The following is a 27,049-nucleotide window of genomic DNA, read 5'->3' as shown; positions in this document are numbered from 1 at the left end:
ATTTCATACATAAAATTACATTTCAATTACAAGGCAATAACAATCATATTTTTAAAAAATAATTAAAACCGACTCTTGATGGTCCTCAAAATATCTTCATAATTATATATTGTGCAGCACAGTTTAAAAAAAATATTCAAAAAAATACATTAGAAAAATTAAAAAAAAAAAACAAAAACTTTCTAAGCGCTAAAAACTTGAGGTACATTATATTTCTCAACACCAAATTTATAAGTTACTTTATGATTATAAATATCTCCCGGCTTCAGTACTGGAGATGGGAAATTAGGATGATGTACAGCATCAGGATAGTTCTGCGTCTCCAAGCAGAAGGCGCCATGTCTTCTATACCCAACTCCTGACTTCCCCACCAGGGCTTCCTCATCAGGGCGCGGCAGGAAGTTAGCAGTATACAGCTGAACACCTACCTGGTTACTGTATACTTCTAGATAACGTCCCGACTTAGCATGACTTACTCGAGACACGAAGTTTAAATCCTTTGGAGAAATAAATTAATCATAAGTTAACTAGCTTTTAAAAGTCAATTTAAAAAAAAACAAAAGCAGGTATTATGTGAGTTCTACATTATTTTGCATCTATGACAAATTTAATCAAGATCCGTGCAGCCGTTTTAGCTCTAAACTCTAAGAAACATGTAAACTTTCGCCTTAATAGTAGGAAGTAAAAATTAATTAATTTAGACTTAGGCCAGTATTTCTAGGACTAGCACTCTGGGCGAGACTTTGACAGCCCCTTTTTTACCACAACAAAGGAGGAGGTTAACTGTGTTGTTGGGCCTAATACTTATTTTTTATTGAAGTATATTCTTATGTTAAGTGGTGATGAGGTCAAAGGGATTCGCAGACCTTTAGGAGCTACATTCAAGCGACCAAAGAACTGCGACCAGCACAGACCTAGTCAAATTACTAAATAGCGGGCTATGAAAGTTGCAAGCATAAAAACTCAAGCTTCTCAGTTTCAACGGAAATAATTTGTACAATCGAGGAAACTGGTGGTGTTCTACTATAAAAGCTACAATACAACGCGGCCTGTAAATGTGTCTATACGAAAAAAAATCAATTAATACACGGCTAATTTATAGCTAGCTAGCTAGCTATTCCTGTGCGGCTTCGTCCGCACGATATTATAAAAACTTTTATTGTTTACATTTGTCAAATTCTCAATTGCAAATGTCAAAATTACCGTTACCCTAATAACCTTGCTTCTTTAATCCTGGCAGCTTGTAGTTTATTGTCCCTCTACACAAGGTTTTTTTTCAATTTACTTACCTCTTAAGTTTAATAGCGTGAAAACATATAGCCCAAAGCGTGTTTCGAGTGTAAGGCTTTTTTTAAAGAAATGATTATTCAAAAATATGCTGTAATTGCTGATATCCTACGCCTCTATGGTAAGTAGTGTGTTTACAATTTATTATATTAGTATAGAAGTATAGATTCGTTTGCACTCACTGCTATCTTATTAGTTATTTGTAGGAAAAGGGGGAGTTTTTTTTTTTATAACATTAGGTGGCAAACGAGCAAGCGAAAACCTGAAACCGCCAAAAATGGCGAAGCGACCGCTGCCCATAGACATCCGCAATTGCAGATGCGTTGCATACCCTTATACGACGGAGGAGGAGACGCACATAAAGAGGATATTTCCCCTTCCTATGCATCTCCTCCACCGTCACATCCACTTCTTCTTCCCAACCTCTCCTTATAAGAAAAGAGTGGTAAAGAGAAAGGTACTTAAATTAGGCCTCCGGCACCACACTCATCAGACTGTACACGGTATTGCTTCCATTTGACGGCTGTCTTCTGTGTGGTCGTGGTATTACTGGGGGCGTGCCCTGCACTGCTAGCATGTTAAAGCGGGCACTACCACTGTTTGTCTTGTTACAATGAACACGGCATTTTTTTCTGAATGGGAACACCCTAGATTTCCGAAACTGTAGAGTTTCAGTTCAAATATAACAAAAAGTAAATTAAAATCAACTGACCTTATTCCCATATGTGTTAATACAGAAGTTATCGTCAAACAAGTTTTGTCCTTGCTTCATGACGTCACCGAGACGTACCGGGACACGAAGATCGAAGGGAGTGCCGCCGACGTTGACGAACCCACCGGTTGGTATCGACAATGGAGTGGTTTCAGTTATCCTAGAGAAAGTGACATGAAACTAAAAAATTAACATACAAAAAGCATTTCAAATTGTTTGCTTATGAAAAGAAAGTCTCAAAAAGTGATAGAACCAAAAAATCTGTAGAAAAATTTCAAACTTTTTGCTTACTAAGGATATCAGCAAACACAGCTTATTTTTGAAAAAAATCATTTATTAATTTAAAGCCCTACACTTACGGCACGCTATAGGCTACACATTATCACGCTTTTTAATTTAGAGTGGTAAAAATTTGGGTAAAACAGCGTGAAATGCGTTATCATGGGAAGAAGCACGGAAACAGCTAGTATCTATATAACGATAATAATCAATGAAATAAATAAACTGTAGTACTCAATTATTGGTTAATTACAGAGTTATTGTATTACTCCAAAATAAACGCTGTTTCATGAATCACACTTTTTAACCTTATGACCGCTACTTGATTTGGACGTCAAAATGCTTTAATGTTTCATCAAAAATATGTCCTTACCTTTCCTGTATAGGTATTTTATTGGTCTAGATCTAGGTCGCATTTTGCACTACGTAATATCTCTATAATGCTTTCTATATATTTTTTTTATTTAGATCGCATTATGCCAACGCCTAATAAAATTTTAATAGCAATGATTTGTTAAAAATCCTCGCCTCGAGCTAGACACGATATAAAAGAATTATCATATATTTAAACTTAAATGTGATTCAAACACTAAGGTCTAGATATAAGTCTGTTTTTAAGGCAAGGTCCATACTCTTATCATACTAATGGCCACTAATAACCATCTAACGCAAAACACAGTAAAAAAGTATTGACATAAGCATTTTAAAAAGATTTTAATTATTATACTTACTTATCTGCGTTAATTAATATCACATGGTTGTAAATTTCCTCCGCACCAGTGTCATGTCCTGCTAAATTGAAATACGAATGATTCGTGAGGTTTATGACCGTTTTCTTTGTTGTTGTCGATATAAACTGGACGTGTATGACGTCATCGTCCGTGACGTCATAAATGACGTTCGTTATCAAGTCTCCCGGGTAACCTTCTTCGCCGTCTTTTGATAAATAACTAAATATAACTTTAGTACCGTCTACTACTGAATTCCAGTTAACCTGAAATTGTTTTATTTTAAACTCGATGTTGAAATTGCACACATTTTAAAATTCCAACTTCTCGTAAAATAGTTACGAAATAAATGTCTTTATAGCAAGCTAGCTTCCGCCCGCGACTCCGTCCGCGTGGTATTAGTAAAAACAAGAGAAGCCTATGTGTTCTTCCAGACTATCCTCAACATCTGTGCCAAATTTCTTGCACATCATTTCAGGCTTTTAGGCTCAACTCTAACAAACATTCATCCATCCATCCAAACTTTCACATTTATAATATTAGTAAGATAATATCAGCTATATAAACATTAGTAGCATGTACAGTCACGGAAATCTGCGGTGTCCTATTTCAGAAAAAAATACCTTATTCATTGCAACAACACAAATTCCAACTCTTCTTACAAATAACTAATTATATAGCAGTGAGTGTACACGAATAATAATTTAAATAAACAGACAGTATTAGTATCCGAATTTTATCTTTCAGACACATTTATTAACTGCATTGTATTGATTTTTGTTTAAAATATCCAAACGATGTAGCTAATAAGGAACACCGCCAATTTCTCCGATTGTACATAGAAAGTTTCTTGAAAAAATTATGAAAACTTTCATAACGAAACTTGTTATATTTCTATCAGGATAAATAAATTTTACCTTATCAAAACCAACCAGTCCTCCGTGTAAATGATCGTGATCTGAAACGTTCTTTGCCAGTTGGTATTCAACGCCATCTATCTGAAAGTTAGCGTCACTAATTCTGTTGGCACTTCTACCAACAGTCGCTCCGAGATACGGCGTGTTTCTTTCCACGTAACCATTCAGATCGTCAAATCCAAGCACTACATCGTTTAATTCACCTATTTTATCAGGTACCTGTAATATGTTAGAAAGTATCTTAATAATATAAATGTGAAAGTTTGGATGGATGTTTGTTAGAGTTTGTAGCCTAAACGGCTGAACGGATTTCGATGAAATTTGGCATAAATGTAGAGAATAGTCTTGAAGAACACGTAGGATACAGTTTTTTTAATTCCACGCGAACGGAGTCGCGGGCGTAAGCTAGAATTGTTAATAATTAAATCTTGTCTGAAAATCTGAATATATTAATTTCTACTAAGGTACGGTTGTCGACTTTTGAAGTGGTAATTCAATCTCTTGAAATTGTAAGGTGGTAATTAATTTAAAGGTAACTTTCTTCTTTTCGTAAACACGTTAAAAATACTTTATGGAAAATATAAATATGATACAGTTATGTACAAAAATGGAATTATAAGACTAACATTTGATTTTCAAACTTAAAAATTTCAAAATTATTTTTTATTTTCAAATGAATATACTCACCAAAATAGATTGAATAGTAGCGCCGTAAGAAATAACGGCAACTTTGAATCCGCTCTTTGTTTGCCATGTGTACTTCTTCACTGTTTCGTTTTTAAATGTACCAAAATCTTGCTCCAATAAGTGTACCATGATTATATTCTAAAAAACAAAATTAAAAATAATTTCACAGATAATTCTCATATCTTTAAAAACCAATGTCCAATTTTACAATTAAATACAGACGAATAATTTAAACTTTTAACTATCAGAATCATAAATAACGTTGTCTAAATTACGTAACGTTCAACATCGAACTTGTATTTAAAACAACAAAAGTACTCATAACAATCAATATGCAGAAAACCGAAACTTTGTAAACACCAAAGCTATAAAATTACAAAAGAGTGTACGTAGGTAACTTTACTTCAATTACTGAACAATTGAAATTTTATCGTATATTTAAATTGAAAATATCAGCATTTACAATTATAATGGCCTCTTTATATTATCTTTATAAAGAGCTCTTGCGATAAAAAGCAATGTTTTTAAGTAATTAAACAATAAACGGAAACTTACGATTGCGCGCAGTCCCTACCGTGATAAATCTACAACTGACGTTTGGTTATCTGTCAAAACAATTTATAGGTTATGATAGTCACATATCATTGGCGTTCGTTAGCGACTATGTTCTTTATAATTATATCTATTTCGAAACCACATAGCAGTTGCCAATTTATTTTGTTATTATTAACTAGCTTATGCTCGCGACGCTGTCTAATAAACTAGCTTAGGTGTTCTTCCAGACTATCCATTACATCTATGCCAAATGATGTCGATATCCGTTTAGCAGGCTACAAACTATAACATCCATCTATTTGTATAGTAGATATTTCTGATTTACACTTTTGCAATTATAATATTAGTTAGAAGTAAGAGCTTGTGCTCACGACTTCGTCCGCGCAAAATTAAAAAAAAATAGTTGTTTCTATCTTTTTTCTTCTTCAGAGAACGAGGGCTTTATTGTAATAGGCCTGATTGTGGAGATTCATCAATACTTGTAAAAAGTCGGGTCGAATTGCTAGTACGTAAATATCTCTTATCAATAGTTATATATTTATATTGGTTTGATATCTGATATAGAATCAATGATGGGAAACTTTTCATACCGCAAATTATCATTTGTTTTTTTAATGTACCCGAACATAGATAAACTTTTGACATTTAAAAGCGCGCGCAAGTGAAGACTCGAAATAACTTAATCTATGACGTACTTTAAAAAAATGTGATCAGGTTAAAAAAAAACAAAAATATTATAAACAATTTATTTAAAAGCATAAAAAACACGACTGACTGTTATGTAACTAGAAAATGGCACTTAAATATTATTTACCAAGTAAAGAACAAAATATTCGAAATTTTTACAGATTATGTATTATGTCAAACTATAACAGACTATAAAAGTAAAAAGTGTGATAATTTTACACAATCGTTTTACTATATTTTACTAAGGAATGTTTTAACAATCAAGTTATTAAATTTAAAAATGTTTTAATGACTACATAGTCAAATTATTCAATTTATGATAAAACTTAAAATTAAATTTCGATTATTTTTTTATCTTAACATAATGTAACTTCAGTTTTCAAAAACAACATACAAGTAAGTTTATTTTTCACAAAATAACTAAAGTATTGGGATGATTATTATTGTCTATGATTTATTAAAGTTTGTTTAAAAAAAATGGCAAGAAAAATTAATTCGAGTTTGAGAGGATTTCTTATTACTAAATAAACATAAAATGCGTTCAGACGCCAACATATTTATTTATTCAATATTCGAATAATGTTCTTTTAAACTACTGAATATAATGAATTTTGTAAAATTTCTAGAAATGGACGGTTTAATTTTTCAATTTTTAAGAAATATAAAATTGCAATATTGAGACCCCTGCTTTATTCAGTACATAGAGAACTTCATTTTTCAAAAATACTACAAAGTAGATTTTTGACAATATAACGCTTATAATAAAATGTTTTCATAACAATAAGGACATTTAAAAAATAAACGTCTTAACATAACCTCTAAAACATATTCAATTTGATTATTTCCAAAAAAAAACATGCATAGAGAGCTAAAAATTAGTCTAATCACACACAATTATTACTTAAATATTCTTAATTATCGTTTAATGAGCATTCTTATTATTTTAAGGCACTTTGAACACACAATTTTATTATGAATAACAAAATATTTCGAGACCGGAATATACAAAATTGAATTTATTTAATTTAATTAAAATTGTTGTGATTTTTTAATACTTATAACTGAATTTAATTATATTATTTTTTTATATTCATCACAAACTAAACTTTATATTACAAAAAATCTACAAAGTTTAAGAAGCATATTTAACAACACTTAGGGCCTGTCCCACCAATGGCTGATACAGACAGCTGACAATGACGTCACTGTCTGATAAGGTCACAAAATCCGATATTTATACATATTTTACACGTTGAATTGTCATCAGACATATTATAATTTTGTGGGACAGGCCCCAAGAGACAATACAAAATAAGTCTGCTTTTACAATGAAAATAAAAATTAAAACCTACCTTTTGTATACTAGCAACCCACCTCAAATTCGCACCGGTCCAATGACACGAAAATGTGTTCATTATGATATTAGGAAACCTCTAAAATTATTTGTATTTCTCTACTATTTTATACACTAGCTATTGCTCACGACTTTGCCCGCTTGAAATTAAAAGAATAGTAAAAAATATGGCCTATATTTTTTAAAATCGGCCCAGTACTTTTTGAGTTATTTCAATACATACAACATTACAAATCTATCCTCTTTATATTAGTATAGATAAACCTTCCTCTTGAATTACTATATATAAATTGCATTGTTTTAAACTTGTAAGCACTCAAAGACGGGTAGACTTTGTTTTATTAACTACTGAATAAAAAGCGAGCAAGCGGCTGAATTCGCCAAAATAGCGAAGCCACCATTGCCCATATCTGGATTTGCAAATGGGTCTTTAATCAACAAAGGACGGGATGCATGGAAATATTTCCCTTATCTATGCGTCCCATTCATTCTCTTTCCCTTCTCATCCTTTCCTTGTAATAGATGACAGGGAAAGTCTTAACATTGTTTAATATTTGAGAAATAGCTTCATAATAAATGTTTCATTCTAGATGCCTTAACCCTTAATTCGTTGGAGTTTTTTTTATAGGCTAAGTGTTACCAACATACTATAATCAAAATCTCACGTACTTCTCTTTAAACTAGTTCAGTAGATTTTTTTAGTTAGTTGTTGGTGACACTGGACGCTATCGAATTGAGGACCTAACACATAGGGTTGCCACATTTCATATAGGGTTGCTATATTTCATATAGGGTTGCCATATTTCATATAGGGTTGCCATATTTTTAACATTAATGCAGAATTATATGAACGGATTAAAGTCTTATTTCATACTTAGATTATTTGATATCAACTGACGCCACTTCGTTTGCCAATCCGCAAACATTGGTGCCAATAGCCAAATTCAAATAGCCAGCATTGCCAAACTCTTGGCCCCAAGAGTTTTTTACAATATAATGTGGGACATCCGCCGATAAATCGTAACCTATTAATTGTACAGCGTGGTTTAGATCACGAGGCTCGCCGCTGAAAAAAAATACAGTTAAAGAATTTAATATGTATCCCACTGTCTCGTACATACATGTTAAAAATTATAACTTAATATATATTGGTATGATTTTAACAGTGGTAGAGCCCGCTTTAACATTTTCTCACTAATGAGTCTGCTCACCCCCGCCCCCCATACCACGACCATACAGAAGGCAGGTGTGAAGTGGAAGCAATTCCGCGTAGTCTGATGAGTGTGGTGCCAGAGGCCTAATTTTAGTCCCTTTTCCTTCCCACCTTTTTCTTAAGAGGAAAGGATGGGAAGGAAAAGATTTGACGGTGGAGGAGACGCATGGGAAGGAGATGCTCTTTATGTGCGTCTCCTCCTCCGTCAATAAAGGGTAGGCAACTAATCTGCAATTGCGGATGTTTATGGACAGCGGTCGCTTTCCATTTCGGTGAATTAAGGTGGCCGCTTGCTCGTTTGCCATTTAACTAATATTATAAATGCGAAAGTTTAGATGGATGTTTGTTAGAGTTTGTAGCCTAAACTGCTGAATAGATCTCGATGAAATTTGGTATAGATGTAGCGGATAGTCTGGAAGAACACATAGGCTACTCACTATTTTTTTAATTCCACGGAGGAGTCGCGGGTGAAAGAAATGTAAATAGTGGTATACCTGCAATGATACTGTATAACTCCTCCTAGATAGTTCTGCCAGGTGAGCGCGTTGACAGCCACAGTCACCGGGCCGTGCGTCGCTATCATATCTAGTATCTTATCCTCCGTGTCCACAAAACTGGAATTTATAACACCCTTTTAACATCCGTGGAGCCGTAGTCCAACTTATTATAGATTGAATATGAAAAGAACACAAGGGAATTCGCCAGGAGGTAACAGATAGCGGTGGAGTCTAAATTAGTGGTAATTCACAGACTTTTAAATATAATAACTGTATACCGCGTTTATTTGTAAGGCGCAACACTAGATTATCGGCATAGACGTCCGTCCCTATTTGACAGCTGTCAATGTCATTCAGACGTATTGAATAGCGCGCCATTTTGGCGAGATGAGTGGTTCTGAGTATTTAAGTTAAACGCTAGTTACAATATTAATTGATAAAGTATATTAGCTATCAAATTACTTGGTACTCGACAAATAAATCCAACTTACTCGTTACAAGTGAAGCTATCAACTCGCACACCAGTCGCAGTGGAATTAGCCTTACACATGCCATCACGCAACTTCAGGGGGTACTCCTTGTCGGCCAGCACTGGCGTGTCCGTCATCATCAGCCAGTCCAGTAACAGACAGATATCACCACCCTCGCACCCACTGTTACCCAATCCAGCGCAATCTATCGCTTCCTGAAAACATAAGGTACCCTATTTAGTGGCACTAACGCCCTGTGATTTTAGCCAGCTTTGGAGAGGTTAAGAAATTTGTAAGATTGTGTAATTCATAGCCCTGGGCGATGACCCAACCGTGTCCTATCCTCATTGAAACCGTTGACACTTTTTATATCAGGCTAAAGAGCAGTGTATTGATAATTAATTGACCTGACGCTATTAACTTCATCAAGGAATATTTGTCTATACTATTATAATAAAGCGTAAACACACACTTCTTTGTTGCCTAAGATGTCAGCAATCACGGCATATTTTTGAATAGTTCTTTTTTTTAATAATAAGCCCTACACTTACGTCACGCTTTAGGCTTCACGCCATTAAACTTAGGGGGTAAATATTTTAGATAAAAATCCTAACGTGGGAAAAAGACCATATGTTACTGCTAACATAAAGGAAGCAATTGTCATTTGTGCATTTGAATTTCGACATTTCATGCGGATGAAGCCGCATTGGAACAGCTAGCCTGAAATAAAATGTTTAGATTTATCTCGTGTAATAAATGGTCTCGTGGTATAAACCACATTTTTCTAAGTTCATGAGATAAATATTACCTGTTCGCTATTAACTAATGCAAATTAAATTCAAATATTTAGACAGATCAAATCACAAATATATTCTTGTTGTATTTTTATTTAAAAGTAATATAAATGGATTCACGTATATCACACTTGTTTTGCAAAAATTATCAACTGACCTACATTAAATCGAGTTTTCATTTATCAAAACGAGAAGAAATTTACTTTTTACTACACTTAAATTTACCTTCAATTACGATTTAAAAAAAAATACTATAGTTTAAATAACAAACATTTACAGTAAGGGACTCCCTTAGTTCCTAATAAGCACAAAAAGTTGTTTATTGGTAAAAGAATTTTTGAAATCGGCCCAGTAGTTTTTGAGTTTTTTCAATGCATACAGAAATACAAATATTTCCTCTTTATGATATTAGCATAGAAAACTAGTAATTTAATTAAAATAACCATATATAATACTATATATACTTTAGTAATTAAAAACAGCACAGTTATGTAAATTTTGAAGCAACTTTGGTTCAATGGCACACAATAAGGTACTTAAAATGTAAACAAGCAAAGAAAAAAATTGACTTCGAAGGTGCCAGTTTCAAAAAACCAATCAAAACTGCACAAAATCTTAAAACCGGTCAACGAATGCACTACGCCTGCTATTCAAAACTCGTTATTGTTAATACCCATTTTCACTTGGGCATTAACCGCGCGACGCGTGCTTTCTGAGTCAATGCTATCGCGACAAAGCCTTGGGAAAAACTCAACAAATTATTGTTCGTCAATTATGAATTTAATTTATAATTATTATCTACTATTCAAAATTCACAGATCGCATGTTGAGTGAACTGGCTCACAATTCAGATCAATTTATATCTGCATAAATGTATAATATGCCAAAGTTACGACTCGTCGGGCTCACGGCTCGTCAGCTTCCACAATAATAAATGCGTTGAGCCGTGAGCTGCTACTTTATTGGTGAGCGGAAGCTCAATCGTACAAGACTATGTGATTTAGTGAAACGGATCAGTGCTGATTTACACGATTACGTGACATTCGTAGGAGACGCACTATATTAAGACGGTTGTAGGATTAGTGGAAATTGGATCTAAAAAGGTCTTTGCCAAAATGTGCTACCTAAACCCAGACCAAAAAAGTAGCCACCAAAATCACCGGTTGGTCACATTTTAAAATCCCGTAAGATTAAATTAGTACAAATGAATTTAAAATCTCCAACTTGCCTTAAATCAGTGTGTGTTGTAAATGCAAAAACCTACTACATTCTATATTTTCATTTCTTGACCGTCTTCCCAAAAGATGCTTAATTCGTCTGTATATATTTTTTTGCTTTTTTTAATAATATACGGATATGAGATATTATCATCTCAAAATTTTGAACAAAATGCTCAAAGAATTAAGTCCGATGAAGTTTTTTTTCAAAACCTGTTTGATAGCCTTTTGTTTTTGCACAAAGTGCAATCAATTTAACTTCTAAAGTTCAAACAAATTATTGATTAATATTAGATATCATATTTTTTATAATTTAACACTGGCTGAAATCACACATGTAATAAATTACCTTAAGTATCCAATAATTTGCATTCATAGAATAGATTTTGCGTACATGTTTTTTTTTATATTACATTTGTACTAGCTTTCGCCCGCAACTCCGTCCGCGTGGTATTAAAATAAAAGAAAGTGAATAGCCTATGTATTCTTCCAGACTATCCTCTACATCTATACCAAATTTAATCGAAATCTGTTCAGCTGTTTAGGCTACAAACTCTAACAAACATCCATGCATCCATCTGAACTTTCGTATATATAATATTAGTATGATTTGGACGGCTGGCAAGGTAAGTTTTTCGCAGGTAAATTCCCCTTACATTATAACCATTTTATTCTAAAATGCTTCACCGATATTTAAGGTACACAAACATTTCCAAATGTTCATCATCATCAACTTGCCCTTACACCTTATGGAGGGTCGGCACAGTATGTGCTGCTCTTCTATACATCTCTATCAGCCGTCATATCTGAATCCACTCCTTTCAAACATTCTTTGGAAACATTTCCAAATGTTCACATTAATAATTATTTATTGACTTTGAAAATAAATTAATTTAATTTAGTGTAATAAAAGTACAATAAAGAAGTGGATTTGGCTCTTAATTTTTGTAATGTTATATTTGCCTTTTCGGTTTAGTTTGCCAACCGCTGGTCAAATATATTCTAATTTAGAGTAGCTTAGAATCCCTTGGTACAACTTATTATTTCATCTTTCTTGGCTAAATGTCCACTTGTACAAATTAATAGAAGATAACTTGTATGAATTAAGGGTGGGGCCATGGGTGGTGGGTAGGGACATATCATTGAATTAAATTTAGAGCCTGTCCCACCAAATTGTAAATTGTCTGATAACAATCCAACGTATAATAGCGATGGAAATATCGGATTTTGTTCCCTTATTTGACAGTGACGTCATTTTAAGCTTTCTGAGCCTCTACCAGCTAGTGGTGGGACCTGCTAAATTGCGTTATTAATTCCTTACCTGTACACTAAGAGACTGCAATTTCCCTGTCGACATGGCCGCCATTGACTCCATAACACCCACCGTACTGAACGCCCAGCACGCTCCACACAGACCTTGATCCCTTACAGGTCCAACCACACCTTTGTCCCTCCTAAAAAAATAACACGGAACTCAGGGCGTGAAATACCACACTTTATGGATGAAAAAGCTTTCATTGGTCATACAGTTTTATAGTGGTAGTGCCCGCTTTAACATCTTAGCACTGCAGGGCCGGCACGCCCGGTGTAATACCACTACCACACAGGACAGGCGTGAAATGGAAGCAATTCCATGTTTCGTCTGGTGAGTGTGGTGCCGGAGACCTAATTTTAGTCCCTTTCTCTTTACCACCTTTTTTTTAAAGAAGAGGATGGGTAGAGGAAGTGGATTTGACAGTGGAGGAGATGCATAGGAAGGGGAAATATCCCCTTTATGAGCGTCTCCTCCGCCGTCGGATATGGGTAGGCAACGCATTTGCAATTACGGATGTCTATGGGCAGCGGTCGCTGCGCCATTGTGGCGGTTTCTAGTGGCCGCTTGCTCGTTTGCCACCTTATGTTATAAAAAAAATACAGTCCAACAGTTCGAGTACAGTTAAAACTGTCAGTTTGTGTAAGACAAGGTGTTACTTGCGACTTTGCCCGCTTGTAATTAAAAAAAGTAATAATCTGGCCTATGTTACAAAGGGATAACGTAGCTTTTTAATGGTGACAGAATTTTTGAAACCAGTCCAATACTAATTAAATTGTTTAAACTATCGTGAGACATTACTTCAAGCGAAAATTAATTAAAAACGGCTCAACTCACGCTTTTTTCCTCCGGTGACGGCACCGACTACGACGCGACCGCGAACAAAAGTTAAATAATACTCGCCCTGAAGAAGGATCCCCGAAGGATCCGAAACTAGTCGGTGCCGTCACCGGAGAAAAAAGCGTGAGTTGAGCCGTTTTTAATTAATTTTCAGTCCAATTTTTGAGTTATTTCAATACGTAGAAAAATAAAAAAAAGAATTTTCAAAATCGGTCCTTCGGGGCCGGAGATATGCTATACCACGCAAAAAAATATAAATACAGACGAAACCTCCTTCTTTTGGGAAGTCGGTCAAAAATACAAACCATTACTCTTTATAACATCAGTATAGATATAGATAGAGCATATAGAACTCTATAGTCTATAGTCGGTTTAGTTAATATCTTTGTTCTATATTATAAAGAATTCTTCATAGAGATTTACAAGCTTAAGGTTCTTAAAGAATAAATGACAAGTTATTCAGGTCACACGGTCAATCGGACGATATAACTTGAAGTTATTGGATTGCAACTTAGCTTATAATTCGTGGTATGCGAGCTTGTCCTAGGTGTATAAGAAATTCCATTCTCAAAGTTAATCCTTGCTTAAACTTAATTTGCCTTTAGTCCAAACATGTTTGTAATTATGGAATTTTTTCACCTACAAATTAGCATAAAAATGTTATTATTACTATGCCTTTTTAGTTTAGGTTTTTTTGTATCTTATAGGAAACCTACAAACAAATATATCAAAAGACTTAAAAGGTACAGAGTTAAGTTTTGCTTATAGGAATTAACAAAAGGGACAAATACTACAAGCCAATTGCAAAGAAAAAATCTTGCTTAGATTGCCATGGTAATCTTTAGTCAAAGGAAAGGTCTTCATTGTCATTTAACTATTTATATTTTTGCATTTAAAAATTTTACGAAATGTAAACAATAATTAATGAGGCAGTAGTAGAGCCCGCTTTAAAATCTTCGCACGAGTGGGCAGGCTCGACCCGTGTAGCAAATCCGCGATTGGTCCGATGAGTATGGTGCCCGAGGCCCATTTAGTCCCTTTTCAATCCCATCCTTCGCTCATAAGAAGAGGATGGAAAGGGAACAAGGATTTGACATTGGAGGAGACGCATAGGAAGAGGAAATATCCCTGTTTATGTGCGTCTCCTCCTCCGTCGATTAAGAGTAGACAAAGTACCGCTATTGCGAATGTCTATGGGCAGCGGTCGCTTCGCAATTTTGGAGGATTCATGTGGCTGTTTGCTCGTTTGCCACCTTACAATATAAAAAAATGTTTTGTAGTCATGCTAAGCCGCACGGGAACAGCGATTTAATAATATTTTTTTATTAACGAATATCCGAGTTTGTTTTGTAAAGACAAACGCTTAAATATATAAATTCAATTTAGAACCTACGACCAAAACTGGTTTACTTACCTTGATTGCCTTATGTAATATGTTGAAAACTGGTCATTTACTTAATTAGTTTAAGTGCATTGCATAAAAATGCATTATTGTAAACAATTGTGCAATAAAATTAATATACTAATGATAAAGAATTGAAATGTTATTAAACGCACTTCATGCTTATTATAAACGAGATTTCGCCCGCAAACTTCATCACCATCATCATCTTCACCCTTCACCCGTAGGGTCGGCGCAACAGGTTTTTGTCCTCCACATAACTCTATCATACGTCATCTCAGTCATCACACCCTTTTTGAACATGTCACCTTTTACGCAATCCATCCATCTCTCCTCCCGCAAACTTCGTTAGCGCAAATTTGGACCACCAATTACGTCTTTATGTCAGCGTGGAATTAAATAAAAGTAGCCTATAACATGCTTATCCATGTCAGGTATCCTCCAGTGAAACTCCGGGTGAAATCAGCCCAGCCGTTTTGGAGATTACTCCGAACAAACGTGGCTTGCGAACAGACAGACAGATAGATAGAAAAAAAATAAAAACTTTTCTCGTTATCAGCAACGCAAATACATCATCTTCCCGTAATCAGGAATTTTTCTTTTGATATTACAAACAGACACTACAATTTTATTATATGTATAGAAGATATAGATGAAAAATTGGATGGATGTTTATTACTATATCTCCAAAATGGCTACACAGAAATCCATGACGGATGGATCACGGATTCTTTTGAGAAGTCGGTTAAAGAGAAAATTATTTTTCTTCTTCAATTAAGCCATACAAGAAATTTAATTACGGTTATCATATAACAGAAGAGAAATACGTCCTTGCAAATAAGCAAAACCGGGGAGGGTCGCTAGTGTAATGTCACACAGTACACAGTGCGTTTCCACTGCGGAAACACTGATACAAAAACATATAATAGTTAATTATTCAACATATTAAATGCGTGTCTTTATTACTAGTGATAAACTCCGTAAATGGATGAATTGATGAAGTCAGAAAGCGATATTGAAGAAACACTGGCTTTTTATAAAAGAATAAAAACATTTATTTATCTGTATTCACTAATAAAGTAAAAAGAAACGTTTTATCCTTCCATTGCATGACTTTGAATATTGTAATTTATTAAAAAAAAATATTTTCGATATGAAATTGCAAATAAATCACTTAAAAACTTCTTATATTGTACTAACTTTTGCTCGAGACTTCGTCAGAGCGGAATTAAAAATAAATCTAGTATTGAATATAAGCTATCTCACTCAAATAGTATGGCTTTTTAATAGTAAAAGATTCTTTATAATAGATCCAGTAGTCATCATCATCATCACCAGCTCACTATACGTCCCCACCGAGGGGCTCGGAGCCTACCCTAAAGTTAGGGTGACTAGGCCATAGTCAACCACGCTGGCCAAGTGCGGGTTGGTTGACTTCACACATATCTTTGAATCGCTGATATGTGCAAGCATCACGATGTTTTCCTTCACCGTAAGAACGACGGGTAAATTATGTACATATAAAAATTCGAAAATCACATTGGTACATGGCGGCGGGATTCGAACCCAAGACCTGTAGATTACAAGTCAAGTGCTTAAACCACTGAGCCACCGACGCTCTATTTAATTTTAATCGTAACTTACGTATTTACGTAATCAAAATCATTCCTCTTTATAATATTAAGAACTAGCTATAGTATGCGACTCCGTTCATGTGGAATTAAAAAAAAAGTAGCCTATCTGTTCTTCCAAACTACAACATCTATGACAAATTTTATCCTGATCTGTTCTGGCATTTAAGCTACAAACTCTAACAAACATCCATCTATATAAACTTTGGCATTTGTAATTAATATTACTTACTAACGTAAGGAGATAAATTATAGTTTGTCTAAATAAAATAGATTAGTTTGATAAATGACGTATATGAAGTATCGAATTCAATTTCTATGAAGGCAAATGCCATACTTAATAGACAGCTATCGTAGTGACGAAACAAACACGCATAGCGCACAATTTGGAACTATCGATATTCGGTTGAAATAATTATCGAACTCGACAAAAATTATTACTTCCTTATTAACTAATTTATAGGACAATTCTAGTATTGATTATAGCGTAGAGAATTTAGCGATGACAGAAATAATAGCGAAATCCAATTCGATTACGTACGGCTGTAGTAGTAATAAACATTTATTTACTCTCATTATTTGTTATGGTCATTATTAATTTGAGAAAACAGTGTTTTTTTTAAATTCATAAGTTTTAACTTAAATCTATCGATTCCAACTTCTATAAGAGAAAATTCGAAAATCGATAAGATTCATGACTGATTTTACACAACCCATCCCTACTAAATTTGAAATGAATTGTCAAACTAATCTAAATTATTTAGACACACTATAGTATAGATTGCTTGAATTAAAAAAAAATGCCATGTGCAAAAAAAATAAATATGGCATATAAAAGCTACATGCTTTAATAATTAAGATAAGTGTGGTTCAATGTCATACTATCAATTTTCTTGACCAATTAGGTAAATATAAAAAGATAAAAATGGTAAAACACAACATGCAAATTTTGCAACATAATGTAATTTTTATCAGACGTGAAAAAACTATATTTTCAAATCTTTCTTTTGTTTTGATGGATGGACAAATGGATGAATAGAGTAAGCTTTAATGCATTGGTTTTAAGTGAAAAAAAAAAAATTCAGATTTGATATTATAACTTTAGTTTTATGTTATTTATAAGTTATTACTAAAACTTCGTGTATGTGAAAATTCAGCAAATTGTATGTATATTTGCATAGATAAAAATTAGATAATTATAGCTCTTGAAGTACATTAAGATATTTTTATAATAAATGATTTGTAATTTTTGAAAGCTGAACATTCAAAGTTTATTTGCATATGATCATGAAGATTACATTAACTCTAAGTAAATCTAAATAAAAAATTAACTAACTATTTGAAACCATTGAAGCAAACTCATTGATTATTTTAAAACTCCTAATTATTTTTAGAAAATCCTTTGTAACTAAGGTTCAAAAAATGTTAAGAAAAGAATGTATTTTGATTTTGATTTTTTTTTGTGACTGATTTGTCACTGTTTGCCTTGAAGAGGCATTTACAGATTCACTGGGCTTGAGGTGGCCCAGTGCGGATGGCGCTTAGCCTAAACCTCTTTTATGAGTAACTAGGCTTGAGGGCTCCCTCAGGAGCCTCGGCTCGGGCCGTTACTTCGTTATTATTACCGGATTGGGAGGCCACTGAGCTCTTAGATCGCTTCGGTGGTCGCTCCATGGAGTGACAAGGGTCCCCGAGAGGGGACCTCGGCTTGGCTGTCACTCAATACGCGTTTAGCATTCCGATTCAAGGGCGCCCGAGAGGGCCGAACCTCGACTTGAATGGTTGCTGCTATCTGATCATTATTATAATTATTAATACATCTAACATTACTACCACTTCGGAAAGCGTTTTGATTTTGTTTTACAAAAAAAAAGTTTACATTTATAGTATCAAGTTGAAGCTTCTTGTCTAATCCCTTTAAAAAAGAACAATGAAGTCTTTTGTCAAGACATTAAAACTCATATTGGCATTGACTACTTTCCGATCCATTGAGTGCCCTTCTTCAGGGTGAATGATTACTTAACATGGTAGCATAGTGTTACACCTTGCCCTTGCAATATATAATACTATAAATAGGTCAAATTTGTAAAATTGTATGTACCAAATAAACTCAAAAAATTCTGGGCCAATTCCAAAAATTCTTTCACCATTACAAAGTTTAATTATCAACAAGTAACATAGGCTATGTTTTAAACCACAGACAGTCATAAGCTGTTAGTTAAGATAGTTCCTACCCATATAGATTATATTTGAATTGTACAGCCTGAATAAACAATGTAATAGACTATAACTTACCAATCTACTTTTAATGGCAAAGTAGCTCGTTTCTTTCTGATAATAATATAAATATTGTTATGAGGTGAATTTCCAGACGAATTATCACTCTCTGCATCATCTATATCAAATACGTTGCTTGTTTTATTCTTCTTTTTATTGTATGTCTTGTTTTGTCTATCTTTCCTTTTATGTGGCTTTTCATCAGATAAATGGACGTCTCGATATTCTGCTTTAGACATATCTGACAGCTTAGTCAGACCATATCTAGCTCTGTGCTGTTCGGGACCTCTAGACTCTGAATTTAGAAGTTCTATTTCACGAACTGACGCCTTAAAAAGTTTTTAAAACTTTAGTTTATATTGTGCAATATAAAGAACTTAATGAATAATTAATAGCATTTTAATATCTTACCACAAAATATTTAAACCTCGCTTCGTATTCCTCTGGATTGTCTTTATAAGTTTTATTAAACTTTTGAATATAATTATCGAACATGGGTTTTAATTTTTCATTCTCATCACCACTAAATGTTAAAGGTATCGCAATAAATAGTAAGCAAAATAATGCAATTCCCAAGATCCAATTCCACCATTTTTTCATTTTTAAAACAAGTTGAATAAATATTAAAATACTTTAAATCAAAAGACGTCTGCTCAAGGCACATGAAAGAAACAATGTGTTTTGACAAATGACAATTAACGTCATTCAAACACAACTGTCAAAGTCAAATCAAATCTTGAACAAAGATTGAGCCACGAACAGAGAGTAAATATTAGAGTATTGTTTCCAAAAAGTATTTTTTCTTTCAAATCAATATTTTACTATTATCTTATGTTCGTGTCCTTATTTTATCCTGCTTTGGAGTTAAGCCACCTGATTTTCGTCCTCCACATCAAACCATTCTACGACATCCAACCCTTCTTACGCCATCATCCAAACTTTCATGCAGTTTATTTCTTACTAGCAGTAATCACTATTATCCTGTTCAATTTTAATGTTAAAATAACATTAGCGATTTAAGGAGTTAATAAGAATGTAACAACCAAATAAAAAAAGCATTGAAAATACACCTTAACATTACTTTAATTTTATTTCACATGGCCAATATTTACAATATGTAAATTAATTAATTAACAACGCATTTTTAGGATGATTTAACAGTTTTCATAACATCGAATGTAATAAAACTCCATCTGTGCTCTATGGTTGCACCAACTCCGGATGTCTTGCATTGGAACACATCAGTATACTTCTGTAGAATTTGGAGCACAGTCGCCTGGGTGACATTGGGTGTCATAGACTTCACATATGACACGAGATAGTCAAGGGTGGCACCTAATGGATGTACCATAAGGAACGCTGTAAGAATACTGATGAGTTTCGCATCTGTAGGTGTAGGTGAAGAGGTGATGACTTTGTCCTCTATTGTAGGAGGAGGTGCTTTTAATACTTCTGGAATATCTGGTCTAAAATTTGGTAGTGGTGGGAACACCTGCAATTAAAAAAAAATGTTGAATTTCATAGAGTATTAGTGACCATAGATTCTATTTTATTTTTTCATTTCACAAATAATAGCAAACGAACGTGCAATGGTTATGTTTTTATTTATAATAAAAGCTAAGATTGACTATGGAAATACCTTTTGATTTTGCATCGCTTGTTGAGCGATGAAATGCGCTTTGAATTTTTCAAATTTCCTCTCTGCTTCATCTTTGGCCAAGAATGCTTCGTTTTTGTAGCCTTCTAATTCATATGTCAGATTTTCATTCTCTGTCTGCCAAAAATTACTTTATTTTAAATATAATACGAAAGTTTAGATTGATAGATGGATTTTTGTTAGAGTTTGTAGTCTAAACGGAGAAACGGATTTCTATAAAACTCGGTATATACGTATACATAGCACACATAGGCTACTCGCTTTTGTTTATTTTAATTCTATGCGGACGGAGTCGCGGGCGAAAGCTAGTTTAATATAAGCAAAAAGTACAGTTTTGATAATATAATTAACTAGTTCTCACCTTTAATTTATCGTATTTTTCCTGAGAAACCATAGATTTGTTTGAGCCCGCTCTGTCTCCATCGTCATCCTCGAACACAGTTTTAAACTCCTCTTTGATATTTTCTACTTCCTGGAAGAGTTCAAATATAGATTATTAAAAACATAAGTAAAACATTTTTAAGGTAAAGATTTGTGCAGTTTTAAAACTCAAACATTTGTCAGACTTTAAAAAAAAGAGAGTATTTTAATGAAAATTTCTTGGATGAAAATTATGAAAGGACCGGGCACGAAAATTTGCGACAAAGTATTCGTAACGACATCGGAAAAACTTATGACATTTGTACTTGATAAATCTTTCACAAGGTTCGTCTTCAACATTATGAATAGTTAATTGCTAATTTTTGTGCTATCCTCTATTGTTTTATCTAACCTGCCGACCCTAGTTTTACATACCTCAGTCATTTTGAGCCACATTTCTACATTGCGCCGCTGTTGTTTTGTAAAATGGTCTGATACTCTCTGGTGTTTGGCCGCTGTCAGAATTTTAGCAACCTGCTCGACTGGAAAAAATATATTTTCAGGTTTAACTATCTAGTTTAGTGTTAAGAAATGGGTGCAACACTAGATCATTGCCATATACATCCCCATCCTTATGACATCTGTCAATGTCAGTCAAAAGTATTAAAGGCAAGCTGTTCCCGTGCGGCTTATCCGCAAGAAATTAAAAAAACTTTATTTTATTGTTTACATTTGTGATATTTTTAATTGCAAATGTCAAAATTCAAATGCACAAATGACAACAAAGGAGCTTGACATTGGATAACTACCGTTACCATGGCAACTTTGCTTCCTTAATGTTGTTGTCTTGTAGTTTTTGTCCCTTTCCCGCATGACGAGTTTTTTCCCAATTATTTGCTCCCTTAATTTAATAGCCTAAGGGTGAGTTGCACCATATCGCCGGTTACCGTTAAAGTTAAAATTATTTGTAACGGTAATATTTGGAATAACCTTAAAATTTACTAAGGGTGAGTTACATTAACTAACAATAAACCTTAACCAGCACATTCACGATGGTTACGTCTACGGATGTTCATGATATTCGCTACACCAGTTTTGCGCTGGTCAAAATGACGTCATATATGACACTAATCATAACCGCCCGATTTTGGGCGGTTATAATTAGCGTTACGGTTAGTGTCAGTTCGGTAGTGTCAACTGTCACAAGCTCTTATCTTCAAAAGTACAAATAATGGAAAAAGTAATGGAAAAAGAAAATCTCTACTATTATCCTATACGTAATCCAGAAGAATAAAGTCTTGCGTGCTCGGGAATAATGGATTTCCAAGATGGAACTCGAAATTTGGCCAATCATTCAGTTTGGACAAATTTCGAGTGTCTAAGGCCATAGCAACAGCGCTTGTCCCTTTTCCCTTATTTAAAAAAAATGTCCTCCATAAAAGGACAATTTATAATATGCATTGACAGGACAATTTATAATATGGAAAATAAATAAGATGCAATTATATTTGTATAATTTTATTGTTTCATTTTTGCTACATATTTGAGTAGTAAAGTAAATACAGTTTCATTAATGGCCCAAACTAGTTTATTTTCACAAGAGTTTGCCATTTTCTCCATCTCCGTGGGCAAAAAGTTTATGTCACTATAAAATACCATGCGTATGATACATAAATATATACGGCGAAACATGAATTTCCAAACATTTTAATTTACGTAAATGTCATTCTTGACACCAACTTGACACTTTAGTGACATTCAGGTTTAAATGTTTCCATTGTAAAAACGAAAAACACATAAAACCTCTGTGAGAATATGTTTTTGCACTTGTAACCCTATTAACTATAACTATAACTTTTACGATAACCGGCGATTTGATGCAACTCACCCTAAAGAGAGTAAGTGTAGAGCTTTTTAATTAAAAGTTAGCTGTTGCCCGCGACTTCGTCCACTTAATTTTAAGATAAAAAAAAATTAAATGCCATCTTCATTATCAGCAACGTAAATACATCATCTTCCCTAAACCTGAATATTTTTTTTATATTACAAACAGACATTCCAATTTTATTATATGTAGATAGAAGGATAATTCAAAAATGTCCAGTGATTGCTGACATAAACATAAGTATGTGTTTATTTAGTAGAATATTCTGGCAGGAATCAGTAGACAACCAAAGTATTATTTGTTACGATTATATTTTTGACCGACTTCCCAAAAGAAGGAGGTACTCAATTCGTCTGTATGTTTTTTTTTTGTCTCAAACTATTGAAATTTTAAAATAACCTACATTGCAAAAGAACTCGTGCAAATCTATCCTTCAAAGAAGTCTTTAAATTCTGCAATTCCTCATCCAGTTGCATTTTTTCATTAAACAACCTCCTAAGTTGGTTATTACTCGCTTGTATCAAAGAATAAAAGTTGTTTGCATTCCTCTTGTTGCATTCTCCACGTTCCAACCACACAGCTAGGGTCTAAAAATACAAAAATCAGGATTTTGTTAACTTCACATTATTAAATAAAATAAAATGAAACACTATTGACCAAAAGAATTATAAAAAAGAACACCACTTACAAAAAATATTAGTTACTGTAACAAAAATAAACAAATAAAAATTCCAAAAGGAGAAGGCTCAGCTGATACAGCCTCCAGCTTGTCACTAAAAGCCGTGCTGGTTTTTAGCCTCCCCTTAACTACTATTACATGGTTCACTTTATGATTACAGATTATAAATACTTAAAAGGAGCTATAACCCAATTAAAAATCAATTTTTTTTTTGGCCAGCGTCGGTTTTTCCGTCCAGATATGACGTGGGGGCCTTCAAGAAAAGAGTGAATGCGTATTTATTAGCGCGTACCATCTTTCGACCAAATCTTCACTCTCAGTCGGTGGGATCGTGGTCAAGCGCTAGCTTAAAAAACTTAAAAAAAAAAATTAACAACTATATTTAATAGATGGCAACATTTGATTCACACAAATATATTAAAGACTCAATATAGTTTATTGGAGTTATTAGGATTAGATGCAACCAGATTGAGGCAGAGAGTAAAACAAATTATAGCAAACTAGCAGTTACTCGCAACTTCGCCTGCGTGATATTAAAACAGCCTATGTTAGTCACAGATAAATTACCTTTTTAACAGTGAAAGAATTTTTAAGGCTGAGTAGTTTTTTAGTTATTTCAATACATACAAAAATACATAGACAAATGTTTTCTTTTTATAACATCAGTATAGATAAGAGGTTTATTACAAGCAATTTCAATTTTACTTTACACATCTTTATCAAGAACGTAAAAAAGACATGTAAGGCAAAATTAAACTTTATTCCAATTCTCTAAAGCTCAATTTTATTTGCGATAAAAATCTCTGTTCTCCACCTTGGTATGTGTGAATGGACTCTTATAACACTTACCGGAGCAGCAGTGGCAAAGTCTTCCTCACTTTTAATCTTTTCCGCGATGGCTGTGAGTGCAGTCGTTGTAAACTGTTCCACTCGAACTGTTGTTTGCTCACGATCTTCTTTCTCATATTCAGCTTCATCTTCTCTATTCTAAGTAAAAAAACAATAATCAAATACATATATTAATACTAGCTTTCGCCCGCGACTCCATTCGCGTGGTATTAAAAAAACTAGTAGCCTGTGTGTTCTTCTAGAATATCCTTTACATCTATGCCAAATTTCACTGAGATTTGTAAGCAGTTTAGGCTACAAACAAACATCCATCCAAACTTTCACATTTATTATAATTAGTATGAAGCATGATATGGTAACTATTACCAGCCCAGTATATGTCCCCAATAAGGGCACTGCAGGTTAACATAACACATATCTTGGAATTTCTTATATAAGTGCAGTTTGCATGATTTCCTTCATCAGACGACCATCGGGTAAATTATGTACATATAAAATTCGAAATTAAAAAAAATTGATACATGGGATTCGAATCCAGGACTACAAGTTAAGTGCTTAAACCCTTCAGCCATCTACACTCTTAATTTAATTTTCCGATTTATAATATTAACTAGCTTTCGCCCGCGACTCCGTCCTCGTGGAATTACAAAAAAAAACAAAAATGAGTACATTATGTGTTCTTTCAGACTATCCTCTACATCTATACCAAATTCCACAGAAGTCCGTTCAGCCGTTAAGGATACAAACTCTAACATCCATCCATCCATCTAAACTTTCGCATTTATAATATTAGTATGATAACTTACTATTGCATAATCAATAAAAAGTGTAGTAGCCTCATTGTCCGCTTGTTCATGAAATTTGAATCTATATCCCGTTAAGAATAATGCTTGTTCCATTACTTCTGATGAAGAGAAACGCACATGAACGATGCCTTGCCGCGGCGATTTGACGTGAATATCACCGAATTGCTTGAATATTTCCATTACTATATCACTTTTAACATTAGGTAGACCGCCTACAACTATAGTACGACATCCTTTAGGACGTTCTCGTCTTTGTGGCAATGATGTACCAGGAATCGGTGGTAATAGTACTCCCGATGGAAAGATTATTTGGTTATGTATTGGTATTGCTTGGTTTATACATGATTCATCCACCATTCTAATTATATTTAAACCGGGCATCATGTGCATTTGTTGTTGGGTCAACATATTATTGTATGCCATCATTGTACCTGGAACAAACGAAAATAGAAATCAACTAGTAGCTTTTGCCTATGGAATTAAAAAACAAAAGTAAGTAGTCTATTGGCACTTCATTGGCTCTACATCTATGTCAATTGAGATACATTGAGCACTTCCAACTCTAAAGATCCATCCATCTAAATGAAGCTGGTAGAAAGATGTGGGAATATAACAGACAACTACATTTTTTTTATATTCTGCATAAACTTAATTCTGACTGATTCAATGAGACCAGACGCAATTTAAATTATCTACTATAACCATAACACTAAGACACTTTTTGCTTTAGGAATTCTATATTTTTTCTCACCTGGAATCATCATATTTCCCATTGTCATTCCAGACATAGCCGGTCTTGAATTAGATCTGTCTCTATCATTGTCCCATTTTGAATGTCTTCTCCTATCATCTCTATCACGTCGTTCATTACGATCGCGGGATCTAGATCGATGTCTTCGGTCTGTAATAAGTGAAATATTTCGTTATAAATGGAACAAATGTTAACAAACACAATTAAGGCGCGGAGACCGTCCAGGGCGTATGCAGCATTGCTTTATGACCGGCGGCCTGGGCGGTTTCCACATCTCGCCTCAATTCCGCGCCGATACTGACCTCTGTTGCGATCTCGTCTATCTCTTTTTTCTTTACTTTCTTGATCATGTTCTCGCGACTGGCGCTTTGAACTTTGTGTGCTACTTTCCGCTTCCACGCATTGGACTTCTGCTTGCGTAACTGGTATATCAGACTTCTCCACTTGGTTAACAGGAAGTACTGGGCCGATTAAAGGTGCCTTCATAGTAGAATTCATTGTATTATCTTGTACCATAAAATTATGAGGAATCATTACAGGTGGTAACATCGAATTCATTTGCATTACGTTATGCATCGCATATTGCTCATCCCAATTGTTCATTCTACTGTTCTGTAACGGAATAATCGAATTATTGATTATTGTTGCGATGTGCCTATTAAAATTATTTACATGTACAGTCGTAAGTTGGCCTCGGCAAATCTTTACACACTGGGTAATGCCACTTAAGACTTCGGAGCTATAATTAAATAAATTCTAATTTTTATTAATATTGCATAGTTATAAATTGTGAACCTACAGGCAATGTTTTGTACAGTAAGAAATGTTTACATCAATTTGTTTTATAGACCTACAAAGATCATGTCATGTACCTTTTTGACAATGACAGAAAGACGCCTGTCAGTCGGGTCCCTATAATGTACGGCCCGATAATGTACGACCCGATATTCCATGTACAAATAAATCCCTTTGTTTGTACACGGATTATTGGGCCGTGCATTATTGGGTCGTACATTATCGGGTCGTGAATTATTGGCCCGTACAAATAATGTACGGTCACGTATTGTACGGCCCGATAATTGGGAGCCATTGGACACGGAATATCGGGGCGTACAATACATGTACACGAATTATTGGGCCGTACATTATTGGTACGGCCCGATAATGTACGACCCGATATTCCGTGTACATCAGATGACAGGT

General features: G+C 34.1%; 3 protein-coding genes across 7 annotated transcripts; all 3 read right to left on the bottom strand.

Annotated features, from left to right (window-relative positions):
• Nucleotides 1–53: 53 nt before the first annotated feature.
• Nucleotides 54–5,334, bottom strand: LOC106105532 (aldose 1-epimerase). Of its 3 annotated transcripts, none has more exons than XM_013285898.1 (6): nt 5,166–5,334; nt 4,611–4,748; nt 3,924–4,142; nt 3,010–3,272; nt 2,000–2,159; nt 54–497 (listed from the first exon to the last, which is right to left on the bottom strand). In XM_013285898.1, the coding sequence occupies exons 2-6, from the start codon at nt 4,737–4,739 to the stop codon at nt 183–185; spliced, it is 1,086 nt and encodes a 361-aa protein (XP_013141352.1). In that variant the 5' UTR covers nt 4,740–4,748; nt 5,166–5,334; the 3' UTR covers nt 54–182. The 3 variants fall into 3 exon arrangements, with proteins under 3 accessions (XP_013141352.1, XP_013141354.1, XP_013141353.1); XM_013285900.1 differs by lacking the exon at nt 5,166–5,334 and adding an exon at nt 5,014–5,030; XM_013285899.1 differs by lacking the exon at nt 5,166–5,334 and adding an exon at nt 4,833–4,922.
• Nucleotides 5,335–7,125: 1,791 nt separating this feature from the next.
• Nucleotides 7,126–19,537, bottom strand: LOC106105575 (cathepsin O-like). 2 transcript variants are annotated; one of them, XM_013285973.1, is made up of 7 exons: nt 19,271–19,537; nt 18,878–19,188; nt 12,719–12,851; nt 9,408–9,601; nt 8,914–9,033; nt 8,081–8,272; nt 7,126–7,244 (listed from the first exon to the last, which is right to left on the bottom strand). In XM_013285973.1, the coding sequence occupies exons 1-6, from the start codon at nt 19,457–19,459 to the stop codon at nt 8,086–8,088; spliced, it is 1,134 nt and encodes a 377-aa protein (XP_013141427.1). In that variant the 5' UTR covers nt 19,460–19,537; the 3' UTR covers nt 7,126–7,244; nt 8,081–8,085. The 2 variants fall into 2 exon arrangements, with proteins under 2 accessions (XP_013141427.1, XP_013141426.1); XM_013285972.1 differs by lacking the exon at nt 7,126–7,244 and having other exon boundaries at nt 7,394–8,272.
• A 393-nt stretch (nt 19,538–19,930) lies between these two features.
• On the bottom strand, nt 19,931–27,049 carry LOC106105608 (ecto-NOX disulfide-thiol exchanger 2-like). 2 transcript variants are annotated; one of them, XM_013286026.1, is made up of 10 exons: nt 26,719–27,049; nt 26,149–26,458; nt 25,847–25,996; nt 25,096–25,526; nt 24,290–24,427; nt 23,165–23,348; nt 21,312–21,418; nt 20,878–20,988; nt 20,499–20,633; nt 19,931–20,351 (listed from the first exon to the last, which is right to left on the bottom strand). In XM_013286026.1, the coding sequence occupies exons 1-10, from the start codon at nt 26,965–26,967 to the stop codon at nt 20,004–20,006; spliced, it is 2,163 nt and encodes a 720-aa protein (XP_013141480.1). In that variant the 5' UTR covers nt 26,968–27,049; the 3' UTR covers nt 19,931–20,003. The 2 variants fall into 2 exon arrangements, with proteins under 2 accessions (XP_013141480.1, XP_013141481.1); XM_013286027.1 differs by having other exon boundaries at nt 26,646–26,728.

Source organism: Papilio polytes, unplaced genomic scaffold (genome assembly GCF_000836215.1).
Source record: "Papilio polytes unplaced genomic scaffold, Ppol_1.0 DF822845.1, whole genome shotgun sequence".
NCBI lineage: Eukaryota > Metazoa > Arthropoda > Insecta > Lepidoptera > Papilionidae > Papilio > Papilio polytes.
Note: the sequence above shows the minus strand (reverse complement) of the source record. Positions and strands in the feature narration are given on the sequence as shown.

Coding starts and splice junctions, on each gene's coding strand:
- LOC106105575 (XM_013285973.1), bottom strand. CDS start 19,459: ATGAAAAAATGGTGGAATTGGATCTTGGGAATTGCATTATTTTGCTTA. Junction 9,602..12,718: donor TGCAGTCTCTTAGTGTACAG/GTAAGGAATTAA, acceptor TTATGTTTTCAG/GAAGCGATAGATTGCGCTGG. Junction 9,034..9,407: donor GATAGCTTCACTTGTAACGA/GTAAGTTGGATT, acceptor TATAAATTCCAG/TTTTGTGGACACGGAGGATA.
- LOC106105608 (XM_013286026.1), bottom strand. CDS start 26,967: ATGTATTGTACGCCCCGATATTCCGTGTCCAATGGCTCCCAATTATCG. Junction 24,428..25,095: donor TTTTTATTGATTATGCAATA/GTAAGTTATCAT, acceptor TTTTTTACTTAG/AATAGAGAAGATGAAGCTGA. Junction 20,989..21,311: donor TGTGGCTCAAAATGACTGAG/GTATGTAAAACT, acceptor GAACTCTTCCAG/GAAGTAGAAAATATCAAAGA.
- LOC106105532 (XM_013285898.1), bottom strand. CDS start 4,739: ATGGTACACTTATTGGAGCAAGATTTTGGTACATTTAAAAACGAAACA. Junction 4,143..4,610: donor CTACTATTCAATCTATTTTG/GTGAGTATATTC, acceptor AACATATTACAG/GTACCTGATAAAATAGGTGA. Junction 2,160..3,009: donor ATATTAATTAACGCAGATAA/GTAAGTATAATA, acceptor CACTTTCTCTAG/GATAACTGAAACCACTCCAT.